This window comes from Oncorhynchus gorbuscha, linkage group LG17 (genome assembly GCF_021184085.1).
Source record: "Oncorhynchus gorbuscha isolate QuinsamMale2020 ecotype Even-year linkage group LG17, OgorEven_v1.0, whole genome shotgun sequence".
Classification (NCBI taxonomy): domain Eukaryota; kingdom Metazoa; phylum Chordata; class Actinopteri; order Salmoniformes; family Salmonidae; genus Oncorhynchus; species Oncorhynchus gorbuscha.
The window spans coordinates 8,177,193-8,200,024 of record NC_060189.1 but is presented as its reverse complement, the minus strand read 5'-3'; the positions used below and the strand labels follow the sequence as shown (position 1 = coordinate 8,200,024).

At 44.7% G+C, this 22,832-nt stretch overlaps 1 protein-coding gene across 1 annotated transcript in view; it reads left to right on the top strand.

The window, feature by feature from the left end:
* Positions 1 to 22,832, top strand: part of mdga2a (MAM domain containing glycosylphosphatidylinositol anchor 2a) — a 205,828-nt gene that overhangs the window by 97,760 nt on the left and 85,236 nt on the right. Inside the window, exons 7-8 of the mRNA XM_046309248.1 lie at positions 11,765 to 12,094; positions 14,687 to 14,980. Coding sequence (XP_046165204.1) covers positions 11,765 to 12,094; positions 14,687 to 14,980 — 624 coding nt within the window. The remainder of the gene's footprint in view (positions 1 to 11,764; positions 12,095 to 14,686; positions 14,981 to 22,832) is intronic.

The following is a 22,832-nucleotide window of genomic DNA, read 5'->3' as shown; positions in this document are numbered from 1 at the left end:
TTCCCATTAGTGTTCCCATTAGTGTTCCCCACTAGTGTTCCCAGTGTTCCCATTAGTGTTCTAGTGTTCCCACTAGTGTTCCCACTAGTGTTCCCACTAGTGTTCCCATGTTCCCATTAGTGTTCCCACTAGTGTTCCCATTAGTGTTCCCATTAGTGTTCCCACTAGTGTTCCCACTAGTGTTCCCATTAGTGTTCCCATTAGTGTTCCCATTAGTGTTCCCTCTAGTGTTCCCACTAGTGTTCCCACTAGTGTTCCCATTAGTGTTCCCATTAGTGTTCCCTCTAGTGTTCCCTCTAGTGTTCCCACTAGTGTTCCCATTAGTGTTCCCATTAGTGTTCCCATTAGTGTTCCCTCTAGTGTTCCCATTAGTGTTCCCACTAGTGTTCCCATTAGTGTTCCCATTAGTGTTCCCACTAGTGTTCCCACTAGTGTTCCCATTAGTGTTCCCATTAGTGTTCCCATTAGTGTTCCCACTAGTGTTCTAGTGTTCCCACTAGTGTTCCCATTAGTGTTCCCACTAGTGTTCCCACTAGTGTTCCCATTAGTGTTCCCACTAGTGTTCCCACTAGTGTTCCCTCTAGTGCTCCTAGTAGTGTTCCCTGTATTGTTCCCTGTAGTGTTCCCTGTAGTGTTCCCTGTATTGTTCCCTGTAGTGTTCCCTGTAGTGTTCCCTGTAGTGTTCTCAGTAGTGTTCCCTCTAGTGCTCCCAGTAGTGTTCCCAGTAGTGTTCCCAGTAGTGTTCCCTGTAGTGTTCCCTGTAGTGTTCCCTGTAGTGCTCCCTGTGGTGCTCCCTGTAGTGCTCCCTGTAGTGTTCCCTGTATTGTTCCCTGTATTGTTCCCTGTAGTGTTCCCTGTAGTGTTCCCTGTAGTGTTCCCTGTAGTGTTCCCTGTAGTGCTCCCTGTAGTGCTCCCTGTAGTGTTCCCTGTAGTGTTCTCAGTAGTGTTCCCTCTAGTGCTCCCAGTAGTGTTCCCTGTAGTGTTCCCTGTAGTGTTCCCTGTAGTGTTCCCTGTAGTGTTCCCTGTAGTGTTTCCTGTAGTGTTCCCACTAGTGTTCCCTGTAGTGCTCCCTGTAGTGTTCTCTGTAGTGTTCTCAGTAGTGTTCCCTCTAGTGCTCCCAGTAGTGATCCCTGTAGTGTTCCCACTAGTGTTCCCTGTAGTGCTCCCTGTAGTGTTCTCAGTAGTGTTCCCTCTAGTGCTCCCAGTAGTGATCCCTGTAGTGATCTTTTTTTGCGAGGAAAAAGGAAAAGACAACATGTCTACCAGCACACCTCTTTTATTGATTCCTATGTAATGATGTTTGTTTTACCCAGGCTCCTGTCATATACTCTTGGATGTTTGTGATGCTACTTTACCTCCTCAAATGGACTAGAAAGACTTGTTCGACAGCGAAGAGCAAACTATCTACTTTATAACCCCACCCACCCCTTTCTCTTGCCTCGGACAAGCACCCACTCAGACTCCCATCTAGGAAGAAGCTATTCTAACGGGGCTGGACCATATGTGATCTATCATGGTTCGCTACGTTAATGGTTTACGTTAATATGTTTGTACGGTAATTAGTACGATCTGAAGTTAATTTGGCTTCATGCGCCTTTAATCATCTTTCTGTCACAAATGTCAGTCATCAAACAACGTTTCTAGACAGCCAGCTAACAGAATTGTGGGTACCTGACCCCCCCAAAAAAAGTAATTTTCATTCCATGTGAGGCTCAGATGAACCTGTAACTTGCCGGGGCCACTGCTGCTGTAGCATCTTATTTCACAGTCACGCACTCTCCAAAGCGGATCGTCTGTGTGCAGAAATCTCCTGGCACCTCGGGACGGATATAAGCTGCAGGTTTTGAGAGGGGATCCATTAATGTCTGTGGAGTCAGTGGAGTCAGTCTTGGGCTCTGACAGCACACTAAGTCGGATAACTGAAATCTCCACATTTGCATTGGGGAGGAAGAGAGAAAGAGTGTGTGTGTGTGTGTGTGTGTGTGTGTGTGTGTGTGTGTGTGTGTGTGTGTGTGTGTGTGTGTGTGTGTGTGTGTGTGTGTGTGTGTGTGTGTGTGTGTGTGTGTGTGTGTGTGTGTGTGTGTGTGTGTGTGTGTGTGTGAAAGGAGCGGTGGTTAGTTAAGGAGAGTCATATGTTTTACCAAGGCAGGAGATCAGTCTGTTGAGAGAAGGACTAGAGGCAGCTCACGCCAGGGTGGTAGAAGACCCAGGTCAGGCTTTACTCAGCTCACGCCAGGGTGGTAGAAGACCCAGGTCAGGCTTTACTCAGCTAGAGACCAGGGTGGTAGAAGACCCAGGTCAGGCTTTACTCAGCTAGAGACCAGCGTGGTAGAAGACCCAGGTCAGGCTTTACTCAGCTAGAGAGACCAGGGTGGTAGAAGACACAGGTCAGGCTTTACTCAGCTAGAGACCAGGGTGGTAGAAGACCCAGGTCAGGCTTTACTCAGCTAGAGAGACCAGCGTGGTAGAAGACCCAGGTCAGGCTTTACTCAGCTAGAGACCAGCGTGGTAGAAGACCCAGGTCAGGCTTTACTCAGCTAGAGACCAGCGTGGTAGAAGACCCAGGTCAGGCTTTACTCAGCTAGAGAGACCAGCGTGGTAGAAGACCCAGGTCAGGCTTTACTCAGCTAGAGAGACCAGGGTGGTAGAAGACCCAGGTCAGGCTTTACTCAGCTAGAGACCAGCGTGGTAGAAGACCCAGGTCAGGCTTTACTCAGCTAGAGAGACCAGGGTGATAGAAGACCCAGGTCAGGCTTTACTCAGCTAGAGACCAGGGTGGTAGAATACACAAAGGGAAAGGCAATACTGACACCACACACTCAGCATTTTTTGGTTCCCTACAAAGAAAAACCCATCCATCCATTCCATTCTAAGTATTGTTTTGGTTCTTTGTGGCAAGATTGCGACTCTTAGTCTGTAAAAACCTCAAGCAATGTTGAATAATGTAGTGTAATGTCTAGTAACTGTTAAAATATGATACACTTTGTATTAGTGCTCAACGTACTGCATGATCATTACATCACACAACTGGTGTGCCAGTGTAACCCCATGATATGTCAACATAAGACAGACAGACATAACTCATATTGTTGTTATTCACCAACCAAGGAGATTACAACGTCACCACAGCCGTGTTTTTCTGCGATTTTTGTAGACTCTTGTTATAATGGCTGAATAGAAGACAGCTGTCTCCCTGATCCTTTATCAGAGTTCTTTTTACACTCCTTTCAAGGATGACAAAAATAACAGAGAACTGCTCAGACAATAGCCTTGATACGCTCTGTGCAGCTGCTCTGATGGAAGAGGGGTGGTTCATTCAAACTGCTTCTCCCAGATAAGATATCCAGCCTCCAGTGACATGGAGAGATGTTTAACACTGCCCCGCTGACACGCACAGATGGGGGGGGTTAGGCCCAACTGAAAAAGCAATATTACAGCTACAGAGGGAGATTGCACTTCAAGTAATCTCACTGTCCTCCTGCCTGCCACTTTACTCTGGGCCCAATTACGTTGGGCCTCAATGGTCATTTCAGTAGTGACCTGTCATTGTGCGCTGGGAAAACACCAGAAAAGACAAACATTGGACGATTGTATTGTGGGAGAGTTACTGATGTTAATGGAAGTTTATGATGTTTAATAATAATAGTTACAGAATGCGTGCCATTTTGGTGTGCCATTTTGGTTTCCTTGGTATTGGTGAATAGGACTGAAGAGACGAAAGTACTGATACTCAGAAAAAAAGAGAGAGAAAATAGACGAAAGGACTGATACTCTGAAAAAAGACAAACGAGGCAGCCACTAAAAGATGCCTGCACTGTGAAAAAGAGACAAACTGTTGAGTGTTTCCGAGAGTGGAGGGTGGATGTAGTAAATCCCGCATCCTGTTTGGAGTAAACTGTCAGGTAATCCCTCAGCCATGATGACACGTTGATCTGACAACATCATCAATAACTTTAGCTAGCGTAATACAACCGGACTGCAAAACGCATCATATATCCTGAGAGAGAGGGGACTGTTCAGTACTTCGGTGCTATTAAAGGCGTTCAGGAGACGACCGTGCAGGAGGAAATTTACCTGACTCTGTGGTTTATAACTTATTTAGCAGTTGTGGGGGCAGGCAGGCAAGCAGAGCCAGACTGGAGGTGAGCTGGGCTTGCTGACCATGCACTCTGTCATGAAACCCACGTTTTATTTATTTACACATCATCGTTTCTCCATGAGGCAAACAGAATAGGCAGTTGAGATATATTTTGTTTGTTTTTTTTGGGTGGGGGGGGGCAGGGCAAACAGTCCAGTTATACGGCATAGCTTCCTTATTATGATGTGAGTCCTCGGTTGGCGGCAGCGCTGAGGTTTGCCTCAGCAGAAAGGGGCGCCCGTCAATGGTCTTCTCTGGCTGTCAGTCAGGTGTTATTGATGAGTGGGTTGCTATCGAAGAAACTGTCCTCATTTAAAAGCAGGTGGAGGATCAGTCAAAGTGCTCTCTGGTTATGTCATATGTTTGCGGGGTTCAAGTCAATAGTGTTTCTGTACTGTATTTCTCTCACTCTCTCTGGGATCTATTGGAGGTGTGTGGGGGGGGGGGGTTATCAGTAAAACGCCACAATGGGGCATTTCCTGGCAAATAGGTTGTTATCTATAAAATGTCACAATATGGTGCAGACCGTTCGATATGGCTGCTGGGGGGCACGAAGACCCCCCCCAGCTCCACTTAAACCATTGACAACTGCGTGCTGTTTTTTCAGGGATTGTTAAATGAATGTTTTAATACCATCACCTCTTAAAGAGCAGAGTCACAACAACACATTTCAGATTATTCCACGTTTAGCTCTATCATCAGAGTTATACGGGAAGTAACTGCATGCTTTTCATGATCAGTAAACATCAACTGATCATGTCATTTCAGATACAGCCCGTGAGGGTAGCCTATCCATATGGCATGTAGCTAGTTAGCTAGCTAAGCTAACAACATGTGTCATTTTGCTTGCTTCATCAGAGATAAGGCTTTTGGACAAAGCCTGACATCGGCACGTCATGGTAAAGTTGTTTGTTGGACTACTAGCCAACTACTAGCCATCTAGTTCATCCCTTGAAAGTTAGCTTGTTAACTAGCCATATTGACATGATCTGTTATTAGCTTGCTAACTAGCCATCTAGTTTATCCCCTGGAAGTTAGCTTGTTAACTAGCCATCTAGTTTATCCCCTGGAAGTTAGCTTGTTAACTAGCCATCTAGTTTATCCCCTGGAAGTTAGCTTGTTCACTAGCCATCTAGTTTATCCCCTGGAAGTTAGCTTGTTAACTAGCCATCTAGTTTATCCCCTGGAAGTTAGCTTGTTAACTAGCCATCTAGTTTATCCCCTGGAAGTTAGCTTGTTAACTAGCCATCTAGTTTATCCCCTGGACGTTAGCTTGTTAACTAGCCATATTGATCTGTTATTAGCTTTTTAACTAGCCATCTTGACCTGATCTGTTATTAGCTAGCTAGCCAAGTTGATTTGGTCCATCAATCAATGTAGCCTATTCATGTCTGTCAGCAGCAATCGTGATTTAACATTCACATTGCTGTCCAGTTTATACACGGCCCCCCGTTTATACACGTGTAAATAATAACTCTGTCAATTGTACCTTCCTCTATTATACTGATGCTAAAATGTTTATTCTATTCTACTGAGCCATTTACTTTATATTCATATTCTTCTATTTTATTATATCTTATTGTTGCATTTCGAGAAGGAACCTTCTCGCCCCCCAGCAGGAAAAATCAAACGCACTGCACCTTATTGTGATGTTTTATCGATAACGACCTATTGGGTTGTATCAAGAACAAACAAAAAAATATGTTTAAAAAAAAATATATATATATATTTAATAATAATAAAGAAGAGATTAAGATGGGCAAAAGAACACAGACACTGGACAGAGGAACTCTGCCTAGAAGGCCAGCATCCCGGAGTCGCCTCTTCACTGTTGAAGTTGAGACTGCTGTTTTGCGGGTACTATTTAATGAAGCTGCCAGTTGATGACTTGTGAGGCGTCTGATTCTCAAACTAGACACTCTAATGTACTTGTCCTCTCGCTCAGTTGTGTACCGGGGCCTCCCACTCCTCTTTCTATTCTGGTTAGAGCCAGTTTGCGCTGTTCTGTAAAGGGAGTACTAGTACACAGCATTGTATGAGATCTTCAGTTTCTTGGCTATTTCTCAAATGGAATATCCTTCATTTCTCAGAACAAGAATAGGCTGACAAGTTTCAGAAGAAAGTTCTTTGTTTTTGGACATTTTGAGCCTGCAATCGAACCCACAATGCTGGTGCTCCAGATACTGAACTAGTCTAAAGAAAGCCAGTATTATTGCTTCTTTAATCAGAACAACAGTTTTCAGCTGTACTAACAATCACAAAAGGGTTTTCTATTGATCAATTAGCCCTTTAAAATGATAAACTTGGATGAGCTAACACAACGTGCCATTGGAACACAGGACTGTTCATTAGCAATGTCTACACTGTATTTCGGATCAATTTGATGTTATATTAATGGACAAAAAAAGTAGCTTTTCTTTCAAAAACAAGGACATCTCTAAGTGACCCCAAACTCTTGAACGGTAGTGTATGTTGTGAATTCCCTTTTTTAAAGCCGTGCCTGCCAATCCCTGTGTCACACACATTATCTCTCCCACTGAATGAATTGTGTAACCCTGCCATTCCATCTCTCCTATACTCATACCTGATGAGCACAGAGTACACTGCAGGCGCTTCAGTGGCAGGAAGGAAAGCACTGTGGGACCGTGATTACCATTTGGAGAGATAGACACACTGTTTCTGATGTTCTCTCCTCTGATCTCCCCTCCTCCCATCCCTTTTCCTCTCCTCTGCTCTCCCCTCCACCCATCCATTCTCCTCTGATCTCCCTTCCTCCCATCCCCTTTCCTCTGCTCTGATCTCCCCTGATCTCCCCTCCACCCATCCATTCTCCTCTGATCTCCCCTCCTCCCATCCCTTTTCCTCTGCTCTGATCTTCCCTCCTCCCATCCCCTTTCCTCTGCTCTGATCTCCACTCCTCCCATCCCTTCTCTGCTCTTCCTCTCCCCTTGTCTCCCCTCCCGTCCTCTCCTTTCCCCTGCTCTGTTCCGCTCTCTTCTCTGCCTTCTCCTCCCATCATCTCTCTCCTCTCCTCTCCTCATTCCCATCACCTCACCCTCTTCTTTCCTTTCTTCCTCTCTCCCCTCCTCCCCCTCCTCCCCCTCCTCCCTCTTCTTCACTCCTCTCTTTTCCTCGCTTCCTCCTTCTTCCTCTCCCCTCCTCCCTCATCCTCTCCCTTTATCCCTCTTCCTCTCCTGTCCGCCCTCTTAAACTCTCCTCCGCCCTCTCCCTCTCCCCTCCGCGCTCTTCCTCTCCCCTCCGCCCTCTCCCCTCCACCCTCTTCCTCCCCCGTCCTCTGCTCTGCTCTGTCTTTCTTTCCTTTTCTCTCTCCCCTAGAGAACTTCTGCAGCTGGCCCCGTCAGCCCATCAGTGTCCACTGGGCCCCGTCTTCACTCTAGGGTCCTGGGCCAGCTATTGCTCCATTCTCACCCACAGCCCTCATTTACAAGTCATTAAAGGAAATAGGATGCGAGCCAAATAAATGATTTAGGAACTAATTTGATGAAGATCTGATTAAAATGTTGATTTACATGCAGGACAGCAAATGTAACTGAGCAGCGAAGTGACAGCATTAGGGGGAAGCTGTATAAATAATACCCTCTCTGCCCCCCCCCCCCCCCCCAGTAAAAACACAGCCGTGTCTCAGGCGGATCACTGCATGCATGCAGGGGGTCAGCTTGACTCACCTTTCATCGGAGAATTTGCAACTTAATCAATAGCGTAATTGAGCCTGAATGGCTGGAGTCTCCTTGCATGAGCACATAAAGCCTGTGAGGTGAAATTGGGAATCTGATGCCCTCGCATGAATACAGCCATTATCAAAAGAGCTTTTATATGACTACTTATGAGATGGCATGAAACAAGGTTAGACGGTAATCTTCACACAGACAGTCTAGGAAAGTAACTTGAGGCAGAGAGTCAAGTTACGGCAAGTCCTAGGTTTAATTTTAATTTGGTAATCTCAACAGAGCTGTTTTTCCTGACAATAAACTAACTGGCTAGGCTAGGGGTTAGGATTAGGGTTAAGGCTAAGGGTTAAGGTTAGGGAAAGGGTTAGCTAACATTCTAAGTAGTTGCAAAGTAGCTCAAATGTAGTAACTATTTGCAAAGTTGCTAATAAGATAAAATGCTTAAATTGTCCGTGATGAGATTCGAACACGCAACCTTTGGGTTGCTAGACGTTCACGTTATAAGCCGACCAACTACCCTCCGTTCATTTTTGCCTTAAGTAATCTTCTTCTGTCTTATGTAACCATACCGAACTTAACTTATCATACTAATTTGTGTGTCCCAGATTTACGTGTACTATGTTACGTCCAGTCTATGAGACCAGGCTGAGTTATTGTTACTTATTGTGTATTTATTCCTGGTGATTATTTTTTTCTTCTTCGATTATTTCATTTTTTTTTATTCTCTGCATTGTTGGGAAGGGCCCATAAGAGAGCTTTTCACTGTTAGTATACACCTGTTGTGTACGAAGCATGTGACTAATTTAATTTAGTCTGAAATATCCTTTTTTCTTCCATGTAAGTAAAACGGCTTACGTAACTATCGGAGCACGAGGTGGATTCCATTACTTACAAATGTAAATACCATCGAATACAGCAGGCTGATTCACATCATGACCCCCATCTGTAGTTACTCAGTACTACAGTAACCATACTGTATGAGTGAGTGACTTCACATTCATCATTCACTAGCTTGATCCCATGGTGCTGCGGTTGGCTTGAAGTCCGTGTCTTGGAGGGATTTACTTTTCATCTTGATTAATAGTGACAACAATACCATGCTTCACTCACGCACACGCCTGGGCTATTTTTAGGTGCTGGGTAGTTAGCAACTCTTTGTGATGCCAAGAGACTGGAGAGATTTCTGTTGTGGTTCGTGTTTTATGTTTTATGTCATGGGCATTGTTTTCATAGTGTGGAAACAGATATTTTTCTCTTGGACGTGGGTGGGGTTGACATTTCACTGCAATTATGGCTGTTGCCTTTTAAGGTGCATGCTCAAAACATTTGAATTCAAACTGAAGGTACAAATATTTGACCACTGATTCATAGCATTAGAGGCCAAACAGGTAGTACGTGTAAAGGGGAACGTGAGGCCCCGGCTAAATCTGATATTTATTTACATTACTATATCATTTTATTTTAATTACATTACTATTAAATGGAATATTGAAAATACTTTTGCAACTTTATGCTTTTAGTGTCCTGCAAAGATGCTTTTGAACTCTGATGTAAATGGAAAATATATGTTTATGGAAAACTCTGTGGTAAAAAAAAAAATGTAATGAGCCGCTTGTCGTGAAACATGTACCGCTGTCGTTAGGGGAAAAAATGTAATGAGCCGCTTGTCGTGAAACATGTACCGCTGTCGTTAGGGGAAAAAATGTAATGAGCCGCTTGTCGTGAAACATGTACCGCTGTCGTTAGGGGAAAAAATGTAATGAGCCGCTTGTCGTGAAACATGTACCGCTGTCGTTAGGGAAAAAAATGTAATGAGCCGCTTGTCGTGAAACATGTACCGCTGTCGTTAGGGGAAAAAATGTAATGAGCCGCTTGTCGTGAAACATGTACCGCTGTCGTTAGGGGAAAAAATGTAATGAGCCGCTTGTCGTGAAACATGTACCGCTGTCGTTAGGGGAAAAATGTAATGAGCCGCTTGTCGTGAAACATGTACCGCTGTCGTTAGGGGAAGAAAATATAATGAGCCGCTTGTCGTGAAACATGTACCGCTGTCGTTAGGGGAAAAAATGTAATGAGCCGCTTGTCGTGAAACATGTACCGCTGTCGTTAGGGGAAAAAATGTAATGAGCCGCTTGTCGTGAAACATGTACCGCTGTCGTTAGGGGAAAAAATGTAATGAGACGCTTGTCGTGAAACATGTACCGCTGTCGTTAGGGGAAAAAATGTAATGAGCCGCTTGTCGTGAAACATGTACCGCTGTCGTTAGGGGAAAAATGTAATGAGCCGCTTGTCGTGAAACATGTACCGCTGTCGTTAGGGGAAGAAATGTAATGAGACGCTTGTCGTGAAACATGTACCGCTGTCGTTAGGGGAAAAAATGTAATGAGCCGCTTGTCGTGAAACATGTACCGCTGTCGTTAGGGGAAAAATGTAATGAGCCGCTTGTCGTGAAACATGTACCGCTGTCGTTAAGGGGAAAAAATGTAATGAGCCGCTTGTCGTGAAACATGTACCGCTGTCGTAAGGGGAAAAAATGTAATGAGCCGCTTGTCGTGAAACATGTACCGCTGTCGTTAGGGGAAAAATGTAATGAGCTGCTTGTCGTGAAACATGTACCGCTGTCGTTAGGGGAAAAATGTAATGAGCCGCTTGTCGTGAAACATGTACCGCTGTCGTTAAGGGGAAAAAATGTAATGAGCCGCTTGTCGTGAAACATGTACCGCTGTCGTTAGGGGAAAAAAATGAGAGACCGTTTAAATGAACCTAGATTCTTTGTTCATTCGAGCCCAACTGAAATGTAACCTGTCTTGGAGTGTCTGGGACTGCGGCTTCTTTCGTTTCATGCTCCTGCTGTTATTAACTGTCGATAATAACTTTGTCCTTGGTTTGTTTTGAGCATGTCACCTAACCAGGAAAAACTCTGGGACCTAGTTATAGTAGACAATGACTTACATCCACTCCTTTTTTTTTTTTTGGGGGGGGGGGGTGTCACTAAAGGGAGACTTGTCTTTGGATCCAACTTCTGACACTAATTTGTTGCTCCTGCTGTTATTAGCTGTCGATAATAACTTTGTCCTTGGTTTGTTTTGAGCATGTCACCTAACCAGGAAAAACTCTGGGACCTAGTTATAGTAGACAATGACTTACATCCACTCCTTTTTTTTTGGTGGGGGGGGTGTCACTAAAGGGAGACTTGTCTTTGGATCCAACTTCTGACACTAATATTATGCCTAGCTAGCTTTGGTGTGCAATGAATAAGCATTCATTCAGCCATCTTTATTTGAAACTGGATGTTTTTGTGCCCCCAGGTGGCAGCCATATTGTTTTCTATATCAATACAGGAAGGTCCCTTGGTTATATATTATATGTTATATTATACAATATGTTATATTACAGGCAAAGACACCTTTTCCTTCAGTGACTAACATAAAAGGCAGAGTGTAAGTCATTGTTGTATAATATATTATATTAAAGGGGATAAAACAAACAAACTCTGGGCCCCAATTATTAGCATTATCACTGATGTCGCGATCTCTCTCTGTTATCTTTCTCCCCTCTCTCTCTGTTATCTCTCTCCCCTCTCTCTCTGTTCTCTCTCTCTGTTCTCTCTCTTCCCTCTCTCTTTCTCTCGCTTTCTCTCTCTCTCTCTCTGTTATCTTTCTCCCCTCTCTCTCTGTTCTTTCTCTCTCTCCTGTTCTCTCTCTCCCCTCTCTCTTTCTCTCGCTTTCTCTCTCTCTCGCTTTCTCTCTCTCTCTTTCTCTCCCCTCTCTCTTTCCCTTTCTGTCCTCTCTCTCTCCCTCCCTCTCTTTCCCTTTCTGTCCTCTCTCTCCTTTTCCCTTCTCTCTCTCCCCTTCTCTCTCTCCCCCTTCTCTCTCTCTCTCCCCCCTTCTCTCTCTCTCTCTCTCTCTCTCTCTCCCCTCTTTCGCTCTCTCTGCAGGGCTAAAGAAGGGGCGGTTCTGGATCACACCCGACCCGTACCACAACGACGACAACATCCAGATTGGCCGTGAGGTTAAGATTTCATGCCAGGTGGAGGCCACGCCCCCAGAGGAGCTTCTGTTCAGCTGGCTGAAGAACGGACGGCCGCTGCGCAGCTCAGAGCGCATGGTCATCACCCACACTGACCCGGAAGTCCAGCCAGGCACCACCAACCTGGACATCATCGACCTCAAGTTCACCGACTTCGGCACCTACACCTGTGTGGCAGTGCTGAAGAACGGCGGCATCCCCGAGATCAGCATCGACGTCAATATCTCTTCGACCACAGGTGAGCAATGGACTCTACTCTACTGTTGTCCTTCTAGTCTTTGTAATAGCTGTGTGGCACAGTGGACTGAAGTAACCTCTTTAACTACACAGAGCTAGGCAGGCTTTGTCACAAGTCTAAGTAGCATAAAGTAGGTACAGGAAGTCATTACATTTACAGGAAGTCATAGTTTAAAGGTCATAGGTTACAGGGATATGGAAAGTCATCAAGATCTTTCAGTGGTTATGAAGTATGAGATGATGGACTCCCCTACCCCTCTTCATATTCAGTACACTACATAATTACAGTACAGTATGTGTACTTTGATAGGAAGGATGGTACAGCAGAAGGATGGAGTTTCCAGTGAAGTCTGCATTCTAATGGGAATGTTTTCGGGACAGATTGTTATTGGGATTGGTCCATTCAACCAGGCCTAAATCAGTCACTAATTGATGTGGATGTGTGGCTAACGTTTGTGGCGCGTTCCAACTTCCAAACCTAATGATTATTTACAGCCTGCTAGTCAAGGGTCACCTGTGTTATTTTCTCCTAATTAGCTCCTTCTTCTGTATGTTGCCTTTAGGTTGTTGGCGTCCGAACTGATACGAAAGATATTTAGGGGTGTTTTTTTCTGATTATACTTTTGTAAAGCTAGTGCGGAACATCAAATGTTTGATGACGGGCTCCATTGGCATGATTATCCTCGTGTGGGAGGGAGGATTGGTAAATTGACAATGAAATGGAAGGGAGAACTTATAAACATGAAGGTGCTGGCCATTAGGATCATTGTGAGTAGCTACAACGCATAAACAATTCAAACCCAGAAATACTGTAGTTGAGTCTATTTGCAGTGGGGAGCCTTTGTAGAACATGCTAATGTGAGTCAACCTGGAAATGCACACACACACACACACACACACACACACACACACACACACACACACACACACACACACACACACACACACACACACACACACACACACACACACACACACACACACACACACACACACACACACACACACACACACACACACACACACACACTTCCCTCTCTGGCAAAAGTCTCAGCTGGTGTGTGTTCTTTTATTCCTTCCTTCCCTCTCTCTCCTTCACTCTCCCTCTCCTTCCCTCCCTCTCTCCTTCCCTTCCTCTCTCTCCCCTCTCTCCTTCCCTTCCTCTCTCTCCTCTCTCTCCTTCCTTCACTCTCTCCCTCCTCTCTCCTTCCCTCTCTCTCTCCTTCACTCTCTCCCTCCTCTCTCCTTCCCTCTCCCTCTCCTTCACTCTCCCCCTCCTCTCTCCTTCCCTCTCTCTCTCCTTCTCTCTCTTCCTTCCCTTTTCCTCTCCTTCCCTCTTCATTTCCTTCCTTCTGTCCCTCCCTCCTCTCTCTCCTTCCCCCTCTCTCTCCTTCCCCCTCTCTCTCCTTCCCTCTCTCCCTCTCTCTCTCCTCCCTCTCTCCTCCCTCTCTCCCCTCTCTCTCTCCTTCCCTCTCTCCCTCTCTCTCTCCTCCCTCTCTCCTTCCCTCTCTCTCTCCTCCCTCTCTCTCTCTCCTTCCCCCTCTCTCTCCTTCCCTCTCTCTCTCTCTCCTTCTCTCTCTCTCTCCTTCCTTCTCTCTCTCCTCTCTCCTTCCCTCTCTCTCTCCTCCCTCTCTCTCGCTTCTTCCCTCACTCTTTCCTTCCCTCTCTCTCCTCCTCCTCTCTTTCCCTGTCTCTCTTCTTCCCTCTCCTTCTCTCCTTCCTTCTTATCTAGCCGTCTTGAGTGGTTAATCACATTCCCATTTTTAGTCCCTGTGTTTTGCCTTTATTGTCACGGCCAGTATATTATATCCAATGGAGCAGAGTAGCAACCTCCAACATGCATTACTAAAATCCATTTGGGCTAAGAGCAAAGTAAAGCCCGTCCAGAATGATTGGACCGGGTTGGGATGATGGTATATGCCTTTGGCAGAGAACCGCTGTGGTTGAGAGGAGGTGAAAGCTCAGGGGGATAGCTACCCCTCCAAATGCACCAAATGAATGACCTGGCAATGCCCAGGAGACCTGTCTCTTCGCCTCTCTGCTCCGTGTTCGCTCACTCTACTACATATTTGTAGCTATTTTCTATTCATAGCTTTTTCTTTTTGTGTAGCACCAGACGATACATTCAAACAAGGATGTCACAGTCAAAGCACTGTTTGAGGTGGGGGGGACGGACGGGCGAGGAGGTGGTTCTGAGGATTGGATGGTCAGAATGCACAGCGCTCCCATCCTCCCACAGGGTGGTTGTGATGAAGAAAGTGGATATCTGACTCCTACTCATTCTGTCTATCAACACCCTGATCTTGGTTAGAGAACTACAGGGTGTGCATGCTTTGGTTCTTGCCCACCAGATTCAGCTAATCAAGGTCTAGGTGATTAATTGATTAGTTGAATCAGGTGTTAACGCTGGGTTGAAATAAAACCTAGCTCTCCTGTATTAGAGTTTGATAACCACTGGCATAAAGTAAAGTTACGTAAAGTAACATCACGCTACATGTCATATGATAAAGTAACATCCCTGAAAGTAATGTAAAGTTTCTCTCTCCCTTTCTCTCTTCCTTTCTCTCTCCCTTTCTCTCCCTTTCTCTCCCAGTTCCCCCGGAATTAACGGTGCCGCGGGACAAATCCCCCTTGGTGGTCCAGGAGGGTGACACAGTGGAACTCCAGTGCTTGGTCTCCGGGAAGCCTAAGCCCATCATCCTCTGGTCGAGGGCTGACAAAGAGGTGCCCATGCCCGACGGCGGCCTTCAGACAGAGAGCTACGACGGCGCACTGCGCATCGTGAACGTGTCCCGCGAGATGACGGGAACCTACCGCTGCGCCACCAGCCAGTACAACGGCTTCAACGTCAAGCCCCGGGAAGCACTGGTGGAGCTCACTGTGCAGTGTGAGTATTCTGGATGTACAGTGTTTTTACAGTACACTTCTGAGAAATGCAATTGGTTTGAACCACGGTCGGTTTACGTTGGTGCCGTGACCCAGATAGGTCTCTGTGAGCCAGATGGAGCTCATCGTGCAGTGTGAGTAATGGATGGATGTACTGTATTTTTGGACGACCATCCAATCCTGATAAATAGAACTGCTTCAAATTACAGTTGGTTACATTGGTGCCGTGACCTGGATACGTCTCTGTAAGGAGGAGGGAGTCAGGAAAGGTGGGTAAACTGTGCAATATTCAAAATGATATATTTAAATTGTGACGTGCAATCTGATCGGCACTCATCAGGAATTGACTATACATACGTTTTAAGGGGTTTAAGTTAGATGTGTGGGGGGGGGTCACCTATGTTGCTATGGTATTTAATGTTCTTGACATACTGTATAGTAACGTGGCTGTAGATGAAGGAAATCCTAAGATCCAACACGTCCCATCAGTTAATCATTAAAGTGTCAGAAGTACATTTCTCCAGGTGGAAAGGTTCATGTAACATGTTCAAAGAAATAGTTCAACACAACTTTAACTCAGTCACTAAAAATGTTATGAAAAAGGGTTGCGTGTCAGTGTTAATGACCATTAGCGGCCTACACTTTAGAGAGACGTTTTGTAATCGCATAATCCATTACGTTTATTAACCTTTTTGAACAGACAGTGGTGTCCATAATTATTGGCACTCTTGATAAAGATGAGTAATAAACAAATATATGTAGAAATACTGAAATATATTGTAGAATTAAAAAAAAAACGTATATTTTATACTAATACAATTTCTCAGAGAAAGAGATTTTGTTTAACAAATTATTTTTGATAAACCTCAAAAAGATTGAGGTCAAAATAATTGGCAACCCTGTTCCCAGCACCCTACCGTTGGAAGGATAAGGACCCTGAGCCTTTTTCTAATATGTTTTATCAGATTGGAGAACACATTGGGAGGGACCTTACACCATTGTTCCCATACAGATTTTTCCAGATCCTTGATATCATTCAACTGTGCTAATGGACGGCCCTCTTCAATTCAAACCACAGGGTTTTAATGGGATTTAAGTCCGGAGACTTGAAAGTGTGCTTGCTGTTTGCTTGCTGTTATTGTCTTGCTGGAAGGTCCACTTTGCGGCCAAGTGTCAGCCAAGTGTCAGCCTCCTAGAAAAGGCAACAAGATTTTTGGCTAAAATGTCCTGCTACTTGATAATGTCCCATGATGCCTTTGGCCCCAGTACCAGTGGAAGCAAAACAGCCCCATAACATCAAAAGATGCACCACTATATTCTACAGTTTGTATGAGGTTATTTTATGAATGTGCTTCCGGTTTTTTCCAACAACAAAGAAATTCCCAGGGTAATTTGTCTCAAGAGACCACCTTTTTTGGACAAGTTATGTTTTAAAAACTGTTATGTTTACATTAATTAAGATTTTTCCCAGGGATACACAACATCCTGAAATATATGTGGATATCTTTGTTAGATAGAATACTATTTTTCCCTTGATGTAGTGATGCTGAATGTAAAAAAAAACAAATGGCTCAACTTTAGCCGAAATCCTGGTTGCCTCTGCCAGGAGGCTGAAACTTGGTCACAAGTGGATCTTTTCCAGCAAGACAATAACCCCAAGCAAAATCCACAAAGAAATGTTTTATTGACCACAAAAATCAACATTTTGCAATGGCCAATCTCCAGACTTGAACCCCATTACAACCCTGTGGTTTGAATTGAATAGGGGAGTCCATAAGCCGAAGAATATCAAGGATCTGGAAGGATTCTCTATATAATTTTCAGATGTTTTGAGCATACAGTTCAGTATTTTTTTATTATATATGTCTATTTATGTCTTTTTTGCTCATCTTTATCACAGGTGTCAATAATGATGCATGCAACCCGAGGAAATGAGACACTGTTAGAGGCCAAAGAGTCTTCAAGTGGCACCCTATTCCCCATGTAGTGCACTACTTTTGACCATAGTAGTGCAATATATAGGGAGCCATTTGGGACACAAACTATGAGAAACATCCATCTAATTAATAGTGTTTGTGCTATACTTAATATTGGAGAGGGAAGATGCCTTGGGCTGGGTTATTGAAAGGCAGAGTAGTATCAAAGCACAAGGTGAGACTCAGATGCAGACACAGGAGGCAGTTGGAGTCTTACAATGTTTAATCATGGAAAAGGGGTAGGTAAGAGAATGGTCAGGCAAAAAGGTGAAAACCAGATCAGAGTCCAGGAGGTACAGAGTGGTAGGCAGGCAGAATGGTCAGGCAGGCAGAATGGGCAGGCAGGCAGAATGGTCAGGCAGGCAGGTACAGAAACAGGCCAGGGTCAAAACCAGGAGGACTAGCAAAGGGATTAGAGGAAAAACACGCTGGTTGACTAAACAAACTGGCACAGAGAGACAGGAAACACAGGGATAAATACACTGGGGAAAATAAGCGACACCTGGAGGGGGTGGAAACAATCACATAACAGGTGAAACAGATCAGGGCGTGACAAGTTGGTTGTCGCTTGGATTACCGCTTCTTTCAAAGGCCTGTGACCTTATATCTCTGACCTGATATACAGTACCAATCAAATATTTACACACTTACTCATTCAAGGGTTTTATTTTGTCACGAACCGTCTCGAAGTTTGTAACAAAAAGGGAGACAATGTGGAGATAAGGAATAACAAAATATATTTATTAACCAAAGTAAACTAAATGCAATTACCGTAACAGGGATGAGTGTAGTCAGTAATCGGTAGTGTAAGGGAGTGGTTGCATGCATAAATGTGATGATGAGGTGTGTTGAAAGGTGCCAACGCAAATAAACAAAACAACCTAAATCTATCATTGTGTTTGCATGGAGAGAGTCTCAATGAATGGGGAAGAGGTGCATTTATCCTGGGACACATCCGAGCCCAGGTGTTTCCCATTTCGCTGACGACCCTCCCGGCTCCGCCCACTGCTAGACAAATTCTGTTTAATATGGAGCTGTTGAAGAACCTGGCCAAACAGATTAGAGGTAAAATTAGATCCTTGATCACTCTGAATGACCTTAGGGATTCCAAACAGTGAGATAAACAGAGTCAAAGTTTTTAGCACAGACGTAGTCGTGATAGACCGGAGAGGATAGGCAGCAGGAAACCTAGTGGTCTGACACATCACAGTGAACAGGTAACTACTACCCTTTCTAGAACGGGTCAAAGGACCCACACAGTCAATAATCAGATACTCAAAAAGGTTGGCTGAGTACAGGAACAAGAAACAGTGGTACCGGCTTAATAGTTTGATTAGGTTTACCAGTTAATTGACAGGTGTGACAAGTTTTGATGAACTCAGAAACATCCCTCTTTAACCGAGGCCAAAAGAAATGTCTTAATATGTGATTGTAGGTTTTCCTCACACCCATATGTCCAGCAATGTCATTGTGGGAAGTTGTCAACACCAACTCACGAAGCTTAACCTCACTATGGTATGGGGGACTATTGTCACCTACAGATGAAAAGCATGCCAAAAGTAAACTGCCTTTTACTCAGGTCCAGTAGCTAGGATATGCATATAATTGTTGGATTTGGATAGAAACCACTCTAAAGTTTCCAAAACTGTTCAAATAATGTCTGTGAGTATAACAGAACTGATATGGCAGGCGAAAACCTGAGTACAATCCACCCAGGAAGTGGGACATTTTTGATGTGGGTGCTTTTCTCTTGCCTGCCTATACAGTATGTCAATGGTTAGGACCTAGATTGCCGTTTCTATGGCTTCCACTAGATGTCAACAGTCTTTAGACATTGATTCAGGCTTGTGTTCTGAAAAAATAGGGAGTAAGACCACTGAGTCAGTGGATAGTGGGAAGTCCCCAGAGCTGTTTTCTGCGCACTGTTTGCCCGCCTTTCTTGTTTTTCTTTTATATTGACGAAGTTATTGTCCGGTTGAAATATTATCGATTATTATGACGAAAAACAACCTGAGGATTGATTTTAAACATGATTTGACATGTTTTTACGAATTTTACTGATAGTATTTGGATTTTTCGTTGACCTGTTGTGACTGCCTTTGAGCTATTGGATTACTGAACAAAATGTGCCAACAAACGGAGGTATTTGGATATAAAGAGGGACTTTATCGAACAAATTGAACATTTATTGTGTAACTGGGAGTCTTGTGAGTGCAAACATACGAAGTTCATCAAAGGTAAGTGATTAATTTTGTTGCTATTTCTGACTTTTATGACTAATCTACTTGGCTGGTAACTGTATGTAATGTTTTGTGTGCTGGGCGCTGTCCTCAGATAATCGCATGGTATGCTTTCGCCGTAAAGCCATTTTGAAATCTGACACCGCGGTTGGATTAACAAGAAGTTCATCTTTAAGCCGATTGCTAACACTTGTCTGTTTTCTGAATTTTTATTATGATTATTTCTGTTTTTGAATTTGGCGCTCTGCAATTCCACTATATGTTGGCCAGGTGGGAGGTAGCGTCCCACACCCCCTAGAGAGGTTAACTGGTACAACAACCTGACTAATCGCCTCCCCCAGAAAACAACTACCATGAGACACCCACTTTCTCATCAGGCTTTAGCACACTCCAAATCTTGTTTAAATTCCAATTCCTTTTCATACTTTACACAATCATGCTCTCGCTTCTCATGATTAAAAATGAAAATACATTTTTATTTGTCACATACACATGGTTAGCAGATGTTAATGCGAGTGTAGTGACATGTTTGTGCTTCTAGTTCCAACCTTGCAATAATATCTAACAATTTCACAACAACACACAAGTGTAAAGGAATGAATAAGAATATGTACATAAAAATATATGGATGAGCGATGCCGAACGGCATAGGCAAGGTGCAGTAGATGGTATAGAGTACAGTATATACATATGAGATGAGTAATGTAGGGTATGTAAACATTATATAAAGAGGCATTGTTTAAAGTGGCTAGTGATACATTTATTACATCCAATTTTTAATTATTAAAGTGGCTAGAGATGAGTCAGTATGTTGGCAGCAGCCACTCAATGTTAATGATGGCTGTTTAACAGTCTGATGGCCTTGAGATAGAAGCTGTTTTTCAGTCTCTCGGTCCCAGCTTTGATGCACCTGTACTGACCCTGCCTTCTGGATGATAGCGGGGTGAACAGGCAATGGCTCGGGTGGTTGTTGTCCTTGATGATCTTTTTAGTCTTCCTGTGACATCGGGTGCTGACCCCACCACCCTCTGGAGAGCCTTACGGTTGTAGGTGGATCAGTTGCCGTACCAGGCGGGGATACAGCCCGACAGGATGCTCCCGATTGTGCATCTGTAGAAGTTTGTGAGTGTTTTTGGTGACATGCCAAATTTCTTCAGCCTCCTGAGGTTGAAGAGGCGCTGCTGCTCTTTCTATACCACGCTGTCTGTGTGGGTGGACCATTTCAGTTTGTCCGTGATGAGTATGCCGAGGAACTTAAAACTTTCCACCTGTCCCGTCGATGTCCCGTCGATGTGGATAGGGGGCTGCTCCCTCTGCTGTTTCCTGAAGTCCACTATCATCTCCTTTGTTTTGTTGACATGTGAGTGTGAGGTTATTTTCCTAACATCACACTCCGAGGGCCCTCACCTCCTTCCTGTAGGCCGTCTCGTCGTTGTTGGTAATTAAGCCTACCACTGTAGTGTCGTCTGCAAACTTGATGATTGAGTTGGAGGCGTGCATGGCCATGCAGTCATAGGTGAACAGGGAGTACAGGAGAGGGCTGAGACCATACCCTTGTGGGGCCCCAGTGTTGATGATCAGCGGGGTGGAGATGTTGTTTCCTGTCCTCACCACCTGGGGGCGGCCCGTCAGGATGTCCAGGACCCAGTTGCACGGGGCGGGGTCAAGACCCAGGATCTCAAGCTTGATAACGAGTTTGGAGGGTACTATGATGTTAAATGCTGAGCTGTAGTCTATGAACAGCATTCTTACATAGGTATTCCTCTTGTCCAGATGGGTTAGGGCAGTGTGATTGCGATTGTGTTGTCTGTGGACCTATTGGGGTGGTAAGCAAATTGGAGTGGGTCTAGGGTGTCAGGAAGGGTGGAGGTGATATGGCCCTTGACTAGTCTCTCAAAGCACTTCCTGATGACGGAAGTGAGTGCTACGGGGCGATAGTCATTTAGCTCAGTTACCTTAGCTTTCTTGGGAACCAGAACAATGGTGGCCCTCTTGAAGCATGTGGGAATAGCAGACTGGGATATTGTCCTCAAAGCGAGCGAAGAAGTTATTTAGTTTGTCTGGGAGCAAGACATCGTGGTTTGCGACAGGGCTGCCATGGGGAAGGTTTTAATAGTCGCTGTGGGTACGACATCACCGATGCCCTTGCTAATAAACTCGCTCACCGGATCAGCGTATTCATCAATGTTATTGTCCGACGCTATGCGGAACATATCCCAGTCCACGTGATCGAAGAAATCTTGAAGCGTGGAATCCGATTGGTCGGACAGACAGAGAGCACGGGCGTTTCCTGTTTTAGTTTCTGTCTATAGGCTGGCAGCAACAAAATGGAGTCGTGGTCAGATTTTCCGAAAGGAGGACGGGGGAGGGCTTTGTATGCGCCGCGGAAGTTAGAATAACAATGATCCAGGGTTTTGCCAGCCTGGTTTGCGCATTCGATATGCTGATAAAATTTAGGGAGCCTTGTCTTCAGATTAGCCTTGTTAAAATCCCCAGCTACAATAATTTCAGCCTCAGGATATGTGGTTTCCTGTTTACATAGAGTCCAATGAAGTTCTTTCAGGGCCGTCGATGCGTCTGCTTGGGGGCGGGATATATGCGACTGTGATTATAATCGAGGTGGCTGTACCGACTGATAACGTATCCCGAGTGAGCCATGTTTGTGTGAAACAAAGAACGTTACAATCTCTGATGTCTCTCTGGAAGGCAACCCTTGCTCAGAGTTCGTCTGCCTTGTTGTCAAGAGACTGGACATGGGGAGTAGTATACTCAGGAGCGGTGCGCAATGTGCCCGTCTACAGAGCCTGACCAGAAGACCGCTCCGTCTGACCCTTCTGCGGCGCCATTGTTTTGGGTTGCCGGCTGGGATCCGATCCAATGTCCTGGGTGTTGGACCAAACAGAGGATCCGTTGCTCTTATGTCCAATAGTTCCTCCCGGCTGTATGTCATAAAACTTAAGATTTCCTGGGGTACCAATGTAAGAAATAATACATAAAAAAACAAAATACAGTATAGTATCCTAGGAACGCGAAGCGAGGCGGCCATCTCTGTCGGCGCCGGGTGCCAACATGCTCCAGCTGTAACAGAAGCAGTACTTTCTGGTGTTCAAAGACTACTAGGACTAACCGATGGAGTGGCCATTGTAACGTTACAGGGAGACAGCGAGCCCTCAGAAGAGGCTGCCCCAGTGGTAACTTCAAGAATAACACTCCATCAGATTGGCCTTCAATATCAACCTAATATAATTTTAGACATTTATCACTACTTTAAACCTTGTAGTGTTCAGCAACCTTCAACAGCTGTTCTTTAGTACATAATTCAAACAGTTTCTCTGATGGAAAGCGAATGAACTCATCTACATTAGACACCATAGTCACAAGAAAATACAACAAGTGAAATAACAATCTGCTGAGCACACCAGACCGGACCACAACAAGAGAAATGACAATCACACTGGGCACCACAGAAGAGAGATGAGATGTATATGGAGCAAAACCTACAATAACTCATCCTAGTCTTCATGTGGTTTTGCAGTGGGTAATTACGCACTGTAGGCCTCTGGCAAGGGGGAACAACAACAGAAAAACACCCAGCATGCTGGTAGGTTCCATCAAGCCATGGATGTGCCCCCCAGGA